Source organism: Myotis davidii, unplaced genomic scaffold, assembly GCF_000327345.1.
Source record: "Myotis davidii unplaced genomic scaffold, ASM32734v1 scaffold281, whole genome shotgun sequence".
Taxonomy (NCBI): Eukaryota; Metazoa; Chordata; class Mammalia; order Chiroptera; family Vespertilionidae; genus Myotis; species Myotis davidii.
Genome location: NW_006293784.1, coordinates 450,101 through 462,632, shown reverse-complemented (window position 1 = coordinate 462,632; position 12,532 = coordinate 450,101). Strand labels below are relative to the sequence as shown.

Below are 12,532 nucleotides of genomic sequence, written 5' to 3'. Positions count from 1 at the left end.
GTATCTAGGTTCTTTGGCCAGGTTCTCTCACTAGGTTCTGTCTCTAGGTTCTGTTGCCAGTTTCTGTCCAGGATCTTTCGCCATGTTTCGTCTCTAGGTTCTGTGTCTCTGGGTTCTGTGTCTAAGTTCTGTGTCTAGGTTCTGTGTCTAGGTTCTGTGTCTCTTGGTTCTGTCTTCTAAGTTCTGTCTCGAGAACCACTTCTTTAAAGCCTAAGGAGCACATTGGCAAGTGATGGGCCAAATTTCACCTATAAATCTTTTGATCAGTTCACACAGATACTTTTAATGTGATTTAGTTGCCAATGTTGAACAATTTGAAAACTTTACATAAATGTACACATTTCTGGCTTCTAAAAAAATCAGGTCTGTCCTGAGTAGCCAGCATTTTCAGATCAACTACAAGTTTTAAACAGTGTTTTAGACAAGATGTGAGTCTTCAGTTTGCCACAATCCCCACCACTCCATATTACCTACAGACTCAAGCAATGCATTCGCATTACCTGCCCTTGAGTTGGTAATCCCCTCTGTATAGTCTTAAAAAAATCAATAGCAGATTCATTGGGCTAACAAACGCTTTTCCTCTTTCAGCAATTTGATGATAATACTGATTTGTGGAGATGGATTTTTTCACACAAGCCATTCGGTTCTTTTTCCGTTTCTTGGCTCTCAAGTTGCCCTCTCTGTGTATCATTTCTAATTCTTAAATAAGAAATAACCTCCCTGCTATTGGCCGTTTTTTTAGATTCTAGCTTACTCTGTTTATTCCACTAACCTCTCCTCTCCATTTATAGGAAATGCCTTACTTTTCCTTTCCTTCTCTATTTGTTCATTACTTTTGCTCTTTCAGCCACATCTTTACGCTGGCTAGACACAGCCCAGCAGAATGGTTAAGACTCTGGCTCTGGAAACAAACAAATTCAAACCTCCATCATTGTCTCAATTTTGAGGCCTGATGAAGGTTCCCTAACCTCTCTGGGCATCAAATGAGCTGCAAATGAGGATGGTGATAGATTTACTTCATAAGGTTCTTGTGGACGATTAACTTAGCTAATTTAACATAAGGTCTGGCTCAGCAAACTATAGTTGTTACTGAATCTGTGTGTCCTCTCAGACATGTCTACAGCTGGAAAAACCTCTATTCCTTCCAGTCACACCCTTATTCTGTACCTCAGCAAGGACAGCCTGGAAAGAGGACTAAGTTTTCTTCCACTTGATTAGTCATTACGGGTTTGTTTATTTCTTTTCCATTTCTCCTTATCAGATACTTGTATGTTCTGCACACCTCTGATAAATGTCCCAGCTTATAAAGTTACTGAAGGCCTGGTGCATGAAATTCGTGCACGGGTAGGGTCCCTAGGCCTGGCCGGTGACCAGGGCCAATCAGGGCCTTCTGGCTGCCAGATGGGGCCTCCCTTCGCTGGCTGCAGGCTGCTGGCCGAGGCCTTCCTTCATTTCACACCGCCCCCTGGTGGTCAATGCACATCATAGCGAGTGATCAAACTCCCGGTCTCTCAGTTGAACTCCCAAGGAGACAATTTGCATATTAAGCTTTGAGGGAGAGAGAGGGAGAGAGAGAGAGAGAGAGAGAGAGAGAGAGAGAGCGAGAGAGAGAGATTAGAAAAGTGTTCGTTCAGTTTACATTCCTAAATCTCTTATTTTCCTGAAAAGAAATCCTCTTGGTAAGGCATGTTCCAGATTGCTAGCATGTGTATCTAAACAAGGGTCTGCAAATCCTGAGCTCTTATAGGTTGGTTCTAAATACGTGTCTGTGTAGGTCACTTTGCACCAAGAAGCAGAGGCCATAGCTGCTGTAGAGAACCAATATTTGCCCTGGCCAGAGTGACCCGTTAGTTGGGCATTGTCCTGTGCACAAAAAGGTTGCTGGTTCGATTCCCAGTCAGGGCACATGCCCAGGTTGTGGGCTCAATCACGAGCAGGAGTCATGCAGGAGGCAGCTGACAGGTGTTTCATTCTCACATCCAAGTTTCTCTTTCTCCTTCTCTCTGTCTTCCTCTCTGAAAATCAATAAAAATATTTTTTTAAAAAGAAAAGCAATATTTCCTTGAGACAGATTCCATTTGCATCTTTGAGGGTGCAAATGGTGTGCTTTGTTTAAGTTGGGGGGGGGGTGTTTGTTTGCTAGCGATCCCTATCACATGGCTGTGTCTTTTCCCTGCACCAGGATGCATTCTTCCCTCTGACCCTCACAGCACTTGATACGTGGTTAATAGTACTCACCTTATAACTGGGTTCTGTTTTTCACACACGGCTCCCAAATCACACCCGTAATCTGCCTGCTACTCTTCCTGGATACATGAGTACAAAATAATGTTACAGTGACCCAGTGACACAGTAATTCCTTGATCTACTATTTCATTACCTTCAGAAATGTCTGAATTGGAAAAGACAAGTTTGGGCTCCTCCTGCACCATCAAAAGGCAAATTGTGACACACTCAGCAGCACTGTGGGGGGAGAAGGAGAGAGTGTCCTGGCCCACCTTGTAGGACCAGACAGCCCAGAACCCCATGTGTGAGCTGAGCTCAGCCCAGCTCTCCTGTAACTTCCAGAGTCTGCTGAGGCTCGTGGTCATTAGTGAGGAGGTATTCCAGACAGAATGGCCCCAGGGCCCTTTCTGGGCAGTTTTTCAGGATGACTAACAAGAGCTAGCACACTTCAAGCAGTCATTCAGTTGACACGTTCACTAGGGTAGTGTGCTTTTCACAGGTATTTATATCAAGCACTGGACACAATCCCAAAATGTGATAAGTGACATTTCATGGCATTGTTAAGAAAATTTCTCTACCCTTTATCCCTCTCTTGAAACTGTTTGTCATTATTAAAAAACAAAAGTTATGATCTAATTCCAAGGTCAAGCCATGGTCAAATGAAAGCCATAAAATTGAGCTTCAAGATCCAATATCTTTTCTTTGGATATTCTCCTTTGGCTCAGACAGTAACCATTCTTTATACCCCAAAAAAAGTGCATATCTGAACCCAATCAGAACAATTTTATTTCATGCTTAGTTTCATATCTGTGAGCTTTCGAGTGAGTGCACAACCTCACTTCTTTGATTGTCTACTTGACCAGCTTCTGGCTGAGTGATAAGGGTCACAGTTTCTGTCCTGGAATAAGGCAAAGAACACACAGAAAAGAGACCCAGATTCTTGGTCTAGTTCTTTCGCTTTCTATTTGGATGTCCTTAAACAATTCGTGTTCCTTCTGGAGCTGTTCCCACTCTGTTCTAAGCTAAGCCATAAATTTCTTTGGTCCACACATTAAACACTGGCCGGCTGCTGCCAAAGATATCCCACGTCAGTGTTTTGCTTGGCCCACAGAGCATTTTGAAAATTGGTAAACATTAACTAAAAATCCAAATGTCTGACTCCTCTTGAAAAATACAAAGCTGGGCAACAGTGAACCAACATTCTTGCATGGCAACATTGCCCAAAGCTGAGTAATACCGCCAACTCTAGAGGAGGTGTGCACTTCACAGCATGCCGCAATCCCCACCACTCCCTATCGTCTCGCACCAGCCCTGCTTTATCATTGGCATAAGCTCCTGGCCCTAATGACATGTGGTTTTGCTACCCTGGTTGAGTCATTTATCTGCTCTGGTTTCTAGGAGCTCACCATTCAGCCACCCTTTTCTAAACCTGCTTTAATTCTTCAGTTATTCTTGTAATATGAAGCATTTATAGAAGCATTTCTCTATATGTCCTTAATATTAAAAGGCCCACATCAAACTGTTGGCTCATACTGACTTTGTGAGAACTTAAAACTCTAGGTCACCCTCTCATGACTTATGAAGTTGACGGCAAAACATGGTCTGCTTAGCCTTACAGTTTTTCTAATGAGAATCTATAATTCTGGCCTGAGTTTTTATATTTCTCACAGGGATTTTGTGATTATCAAATATACCACAGTATGAAATCATTAAAAGCTTTGAAATAAAGCTCTAAGCAAGCACAAACTATTTTATCTGTAAATATGCATAGACTATCTACTGACAAGGAGGTTGTCCTTATCAATAAGTACATTTTATGATTTTTATTTCTTCATGCTTTGGATTTTTTTAACTGCTTAAAAATATGCTTTTTAAAGTATCTTAAAACCAAATAATAATATCAATTGGATATTACCTTGCTGAGAGATACCTTACCAGAAGTGCATTGTATTCAAGAATAACCTGTAAAACCATATACCCATTCTCTTCTCATGTTTTATCAATCAAGTTGACACTTTGCCTTACCATGTACAGGAGGCGATAAATATATTTCACTAGTACCCAATTTATACATTCGGGGTACAAATGAGAGGATGCTCACACCTGTTGTTCACAAAATATATTGAGACCATAATACAATCCTCTATTTTCATAACTTTATACAAGGAATAAATGGTTATGGATGACTTTCAGAATACATTGCTTACCAAAAGTGATTCATAACCATTTATTGCTAATGGTAGATAGTAAAAAATACAAACTGTTTGAGGAACCAGCTGCAACAGCCCTTGGCTGGGCGGAGAGCTGGCCCCACGGTGCCTTTCTGTCTCTCCTCTCATGCCTTTCTCTCTTGTGTGTTTAAGATCGGAGCACAGTGCTACCTGGAATGCTCGGCCCTCACGCAGAAAGGTCTCAAGGCGGTGTTTGATGAAGCCATCTTCACCATTTTCCACCCCAAGAAAAAGAAACGCTGCTCCGGGTGTCACCGCTGCTGTTCGATTATCTGAGGTGGAGTGAGACCCACCTCCACCCCACTTACGGGCCAGAAGGGCAGCCAGCCTCTGCGACCAAGCTCAAGGCCCTGAGGAGGGCGGGACCCTGCACAGGCGGGCTTCTTCTGCGCCCTGAGCCTCCACGCACAGCCACTAGCCAGCCACTGCCACGCTCTCCCTGCAGCCACAGCGTCGGCCCGCCCTGCGCACCCTAGGGAATGCGGAGCGGGATCAGCCAGGCCGTGGCTGACAGCGTGGAAGCCAAGTCAAAGACTGTCCTGCATCTCCCCTTCCCGCGAACGTGCGGCTGATGGGAAATCGTCGGGGAAAACCAAAAGAGACGCTTGGTTCCTGTCCTGGTGGCCTTACTCAATGTCTTTTACAGAACATGGGACTGCAGTACTAACCTCTTTTACTGAATCGGCTATTCTACCTGTGTGGCTTACAGTCACTGGTATTATTTTAGGAAATTTACTAACTTGCCAGTGTACCCGGGCCTTACAAATCCATACCAAATTAGCCTAAAGACAAAGTATTTTGTATTCATTTCTACCTTCAGCCTGTTTCTACCAAAGCTTTTAGAACCAACATGGACCTCTGAATGCCTCACTGTAAGAAGAGACAAGAAAACCTTTCTGAGTTAAGACTTTGGAAATTCCAGGGCCATGATTTTGGCACCTGGTTGAATGAATTGTTGCTGGTTACATTTTTGCCAAAGATGAACCCTAGAAATGCTTATGTTGATAGGTAGCCTTATTTTTTCTGTATTATATATCGTCATGGCAAATTAGGAATGAACTGTGTTTTTAAAAGTACTATTTTTGCTTTACAATCAAATGATTGGGGTGAGAATATGGCAGACTTATCATATGAAATATTCTTTATTCAGCAAAGTGGACTCTCCTGCTCCCTCCCTTCCCCATTGCATTGCCTTTACCTCCTTCACCTTCACCCTTTCTCCCATGCCCAGTAATAACCTGATCTAAATGAAGGGTCTGGCCATGGGGCGTGAAAAAGTAAGCATTTAAAAGTCCCCAAAAGTTAAGCAAAGAGCCTTAATTTTTCCTATTGCTTCAACTGAAAGTACAGTTGCCCCTCCCCCCTCATCTGTGGTTTCACTTTCTGCCATTTCAGTTACCATGGTTAATTGCTATCTGAAAATATTAAATGGAAAATTCCAGAAACAATTCATAAGTTTAAAATTTCATGCTGTTTGGAGTAGTGTGATAAAATCACACACCATCCACTCCGTCCCACTCAGAACATGAATCATCCCTTTGTCCAGCGTATCCACCGGACAGTATATGCTACCTGCCCTTGGTCTCTTAGTACCCATCTCAGTTATCAGATCAACTGCCATGATATAGCAGTGCTTGTGTTCAAGTAACCCTTATTTTACTTAATAATGGCCCCAAAGCGCAAGAGTAGAGACGTTGGCAATTTGGATATGCCAAAGAGAAGCTGGAAAGTGCTTCCTTTAAGTGGAAAGCTATGTGTGTATAAGAAAAAAAAAACACATAACATATATACATAGGATTTGGTTTCAGGCATCCACTCGGGTTCTGGAAATGTGTACCCCACAGATAAGGGGGGACAACTGAACTTCTCAGCTTGCCCCCATGTAAGCTCCCATTCTATTTAAATGTCATTTTCCAAGTATAACTGATACTAAAATATTGCCTCTCCCTCTCCCACACTCATTTTATTTCAATTGCATAAGCAAAGTGCCTCTTTGCAGCATGAAATTACACCAATTTTAGTTTAAGAATTTCCAGATTCACACTCCTTCCGTTAGGAAAATCCAGTCTTTCTAGCCCCTGCAGGAAGCACATAAACATAGGAGCTTATGGTGTGGGTCTTCTCTGTTAAGGCCTTCTATGACACCCCCTCAGTGTTTTGGGTTTTGTGTGTGTTTTTTTTACAATTTCTGAAATGTGTTTTCCCTTCTTCCACATTTCAAATTCTATATCCCTTCTCCCCCATCTAGTTGCTCAACATTCTCTTAAATGCACACACACACACACACACACACACACCAACCTAAAAGAAAACGGAAGTTTTGTAAGTCAAAGCTTGACTAGAAAACAAGGACTTTCTTCTACCTTTGTAAGAAATCAACCATGTATAAACTTAACTCTGCTGAGGTTATAAATTCATTCTTTACAAACAATAATGAGCATGTAGCCCTGTAATAAATGAAGTGCCGTTAGCCAATTTTGTTACATTATTGCATAGTTATATCTTATTAGAGGGCCTCTCACTTTTCACTGATATGAATGAAAAATGGAGAGCAATATGTTTGCTCAGCCAGTGAGAATTGTCCAGATGTGTACACTTGACGGCCAAATGGTTCCAAGGCCATCCCCTCCCTCGTGGGCCACAGGGATTACCTCCATCACAGGGGGAAGATCACACTCGCTCTCGCCTGGAACCAGAACCTGGAGGGACTGTTAGGTGTGGGTGGGACACAGGCTCCTAGAGCTAATGATTGAATAAAACAATGAAGAAAAAAGCAACCTAAATGAGTTAGTATCATTACACCAATTACTCATTTATCCTGTTTCATGGCAAGAGGTAGTTCATTTCATGAAAAAGTATTTTCTGCCAGAAGATTGAATACAATTACATCCTAAAACCAAAGATAAGAAGAGGCATAGAAATCTGAAGAAGTGTCCTTTAATGTTCTACAACATTTTCCAAAGTCAGGAAGAGACAACCCATCTCCCTTTGCTGGTAGATGTTAACTTTTCAGAGCTAGAAGAGGCCTCAGAAACTATAGTCCAATCCCCTCATTGTACAGATGAGGAAACTTAAGCCTAGATGGGTTAGAGAAGACATTTTGTAACAGAGCTGGGACAGATCTCAGCTTTTCTACTTCCCACCCAGTGCCCTTCAACTCCATACTATATCATTATCACAGATATAAGTTGGACATTGGTAAGTATATTACTGGAATAGCATTTGTTTTTCCTATAGATCCCAGCCACATTTCAAACACATGACTTAGGTCAATATACATAAGGTAATCCATCTAACCTAGAGACAAGAATTTGATTGACGTATGATATGCCTGAAATCCACAGTATACAATGTAATATAATCCTAATTTAATTGCACAGTATATAGTAATGTAATCCAGCTCTAATGGTTCAAATAAATAGTTTGACAGATATTTTTTCAATCAGATGATTGGTTGTTTGGTAGAATTAATGGACTATTTGAATTATTTTAGAAATACAAAAGTACTAAGACACAAATCAAAGCTATGTCAAAGGAATAAATCTGGGCTGATTGCTGCCAAGAAAAGTTATACTCAAAGAACAGTTACTCAATAACTGTAATAACTACAGCATCCCCAAACCAGGAAGCACTAAACTGAGAAATCAAAAAATAAGTCATACAAATATGACAGGAAGGGAGTTTTAGCTAAGAGACTTTGATAACAATATGTCTGATCATGATATGCAAAGAACCATTTGGAAGATTCTGGTTCGTAAGTGCCAGATGAAGTGAATATAACCATATACTATTTTCACAGAACCACCACAAATGAAATAAAACTTAAACAGTAGTAAATAATAAATCACAACTATGCTCACAATTTAAGGAGAAAATTTAAAAATTTAAACCCAGAATTTGAAGCCCAAAAAATGTCATTATTTAGAGCATTGAGGTCTTCTGAGCAATGATCTCACAAAGTGGAAGGTCTTCAAGAAGAAACATTTGACTTGAGGTAAGCCTTTAACAATGCAGTATTGCATTCCTAAAGGCAAACTTACCCATGACAGCAACGTGATGGAAGATTAAAGACTGAGGTATTGCTTTGAAGGAATGTTGATACCATACTGGAGATGATTACCTAACCATGTATGTCTTTGGTTTTAAATCTACCCCTATGTTTAGATGCCAGAATGCAAAATGTGCATTTTCTCTCAACAGGGAATGCCACAGGTCACCAGGTATTCCCTGAAGAGCCATTGTGTAGGCTGACAAGTACAAATCAGGAAGCTCAACCAAGTATTTCCATTTCAAGGACCATTAGGAACACAGAGGAAATGAGAAGGTCAGGGAAACTGAGTTTCTTACAAGGGAAGTTAAGTACTTTTTTTAAAGGAAATATTTAGAGGATGGAGAGAATGCTAAAACCAAACACACGGCACAAACACACACCTGACAGTTCTCCCAGAGCATTGCTCTTTTCTGCCTGGTCTCTAGAGGCACAGGGAAGAAGGGAGGGCTGTCAATGGGAAGGGCATTCCATATTTCCCAGTATCTAAGCAGAGTCAACCAACGGGGTAAATTGTGTGATAATTCTCGATGACCCCACCCCACCATGCATTAAAAATGGGCAAAATGCTGGACAATGCTCTTTGGGTTTGGGGGAACAGGGGGCTCTTTAGCATCAGGGCAAGTCATCACCCTCACACTTTCTCTGCTAACACCGAACAGGCAGTGAAGGGAAACTCGTGGAGAAATATGAATGAGTAAAGCATTTTGAAAGCTTCCTTGGGACTGGACATGACTCGAAACCTGAAATGGATGACTTCGGGATGTCTGTAAAGACAGTTCTTTGTATGAGTGATGTTTAATCATCTCCAGTGAAATATATCTGAATGGAAACGTGGCATGTAAAATGCACAGCAGCAATCACGGAGAACAAACATATGAGACAGAGCAACAATGGATGGTGCTTCCACGGCCAACAAAGACCAGAAAGGAGATTAAAGCACCAATCTCTGCACAGAGGCACTCCCGGCGGCAGAGGCGTGGCCCTGCTCCTGGAGAGCTGTCTGCATTAGGGCAGGAGCGCGCCTCCGGGAGGGTTTGGCTCCTCTCTGAATTCGCGGGATGCAAGTTCTACAACAGTTCTTGGCTTTCAACTTCCACTACAGGAAATTAGAGGAAGGGATGCATGATGAAGCTTGGTCACAATCTATTTTTTTTTCTCCTTAGGGAATATTCTATCACAAGCCAGAATCATTTTGTGCGTGTGTTTTAAACATGTTCTACCCTGGTCACTTCACTTTGTTCTGAGTTCTGTGGTGACTCGGAAACTTCAGGATACCCTCTAGCTGAAGTAATTTTGGTACATTTTCAGCCACGTCCTCCAAGCCTTCCAGGATATGCAGTCATCTTTGATTGGTGGACAGGTTCTGACCCCTGTTTTAGGAATGTGATGCCTGGGGCAATCTGAGGAGAGGGTCCCCCAGGCCCAGAAATGCGTCCTGCCCAGAGGCCATCAGAACCCACTTAGCCTCCCAGGGACCCTGCACAAGTCAGTCTTTTGAGTTTATGTTAATTCTTTGGAGAAATAATAAAAACTCTTCCATGGCAAGGTGATATGTTTGTGGCAGCTTTGTAAATACCTGAAAGTATCACCTATTACCACTTTTTAAGTCAATTATTTTTAAGGAATTGGATATTTTTTTTCTCCCTAGAGGAGCCCTGGGCCAGAAGGTTCAAAATTCTACATTCTTCTCATCGCCTGACTTAAATTGTTTTGCTCTGAGTAAACGGTAACTGCTGTGTAAGGACATCTCAGCAGGATTTTATCCCAATTGAAACAGCCCCTGTTTCTCCCCATGTCATCTCCACAGAGGAAACGGCCTGACAAGGGAAGGATGGCTGCCCTGCTCAGGGTCGGCTCTCTCGCAATCTTCTTCTTACGTAATGGCTTTTCTGTGTCTACTTATCATAATCAATGGCATGTTATTTCATGTTCTCTTTAACCTTGCAATTTGTTTTGTGCCATATTCTGACTTTTAAGTCATTCGTCTTTTCTCCTATTTTCATCTCTGGGTAGTCTGAGGGTGTCTCCAGCAACCAGTCAAGGAAACTGCCTTCCCCAGGCCTCTGAGAAAATGGGAACATTGTCTAGCCCTTTGCTACTCAAAATGTGGTCCAGGAACAAACAACGTGAGCATTTCCTGGGAGCTAGTTAGGACTATAGAACCTCAGGCCCACTCCTCTATTAATGAATCCAAATCTGCATTTTATTTTATTATTTTTAATATATTTTTTTATTTCAGAAAGGAATGGAGAGGGAGAGAGAGAAACATCAATGATGAGAAAGAATCATTGATTGGCTGCCTCCTAGAGGCACGCCCCACACAGGAGATCAACCCTGCCACCTGGGCATGTGCCTGACTGGGAATTTAACCCTGACCTCCTGGTTCATAGATCGACGCTCAATCACTGAGCCATGCCAGCTGGGCCCAAATCTGCATTTTACTAAGACCCTGGGTGATTCATGGGCACAGTGGTATTTGAGAATGAGACAACCATGCTTACCACCAGCCTTTACATCCCGACACATCACTACCTGCTGAAGAAACCATCAGCTTCACTTGCCTCTCAGATGCTACCTTCTGGGTATTCCTTAAGCTAATATTTGAGTTGTTCGTTTACTGGATGGATAAGAAGGTTTTTGGAAGCCCTTTCTTTTTTTGTCATGTGCTGCCCAGCTGCAGAAAAGGAAAAGGCATGTTTTGGAATCAAAAGAGAAAGATCTGCTAACTCTGCTGACTCTGAAGGACTGCTGTTCTGAAAGCCTCTCTGGTATTTATAGGGGGGTAAAAAAAATGCTCCCTAGAATGGTTTTCCATGAAGAAATAAGAGAGAGTCATATCACATGAAGTTAGAAAATGGAGACAAAACACATTTCTGAGGCATAAAGTTTCTGGTGAAACCTCATTAAGACACAGCGCTCTAGATGCCAGAATAGATTGACTGCAAACAGCTCGCCCTCTCAGCAGGGCGTTCCCAGAGTTCTTTCTGTTTGCAGGGCCCGAGCACAGACCAGAGTTGTAGTCACCGAGTCAACAAGTTTTTACTAACCATCTCAGGGAACAGCTTTGTTCTCCCACCGACATCCCACCTTGTGTACAAGAGCCCTTTTGAAAAGTACACACTTGCGCACACACACACACACACACACACACACACACACACACTGAAGCCTACCGTCTCTAATTCAAGTCCCACTGTTGCTGGAGAAGTTCTGAAGGCAAATCCTACCTCCCGTCAAACAAATGAAGAAAGAGCATGAGGGTTGCCACTCCCTCTGTCACTGGAAATGGCAGGAAAAGTACCTGATGTCACTGAGCACACCAGTCCTCACGGCGTCACCTCCTCTGGCCAGGGCCGGCCTCTGCTCCCTGCAGCAGCTTCCCTTGGCCCTGCCGACAGGCCTGCTTTCACGCTCTCGGCTACAGGAACCCAACTGTCTTCAAGATGCTGTTACACTGAAAGGCTTTTAAACTGGGAAAGTGTTTACATCTGGGAGCAGCTTGGCTACCCAACGTGGCTGGCGTTCTTGGAAGGGTTTAGTCAAACCCAAAAACGGAGTCTTACCAAGGATTATGTTCATTATTGCAGGTGCACCCCTGATTGCTTGCTCGTAACCACTGGTGCGAGCTGCCTAAAGTGTCTCATACGGGGACTGCTGCCCTCCGGCAGCCTCTACAGCCCTGCACTCCCACAGCCACTTCCTTCCCCAGCCCATACAGCAAAGTCTAGTTTATTTTCTTCAGGAGAAATGAATAAGGCAAGAGAACTGGCATCCATAATCAATCTCTCTTCAAGAATCTACTTACCTGTAATTTGTAAATGTTTGAGTCACTGTCCCTTTACTATGACAATCACATGAAATCCCAGTCCAAGATATCTGAGAGCCTCTCTTCATTTGAATAAAAATGTTCCTACTGAATGAAGCACATTGAAATAATGAAGTGCTGCCCGAGCTGGATTGGCCCAGTGGATAGAGTGTCGGCCTACAGACTGAAGGGTTCCAGGTTCCATTCTGGCCAAGGGAA

General features: G+C 42.7%; 1 protein-coding gene across 1 annotated transcript in view; it reads left to right on the top strand.

Annotated features, from left to right (window-relative positions):
* Positions 1 to 5,606, top strand: part of RHOJ (ras homolog family member J) — an 87,981-nt gene extending 82,375 nt beyond the window's left edge. Inside the window, exon 5 of the mRNA XM_006767637.2 lies at positions 4,590 to 5,606. Coding sequence (XP_006767700.1) covers positions 4,590 to 4,733 — 144 coding nt within the window. The 3' untranslated portion in view covers positions 4,734 to 5,606. The remainder of the gene's footprint in view (positions 1 to 4,589) is intronic.
* The last annotated feature ends 6,926 nt before the right edge of the window (positions 5,607 to 12,532 follow it).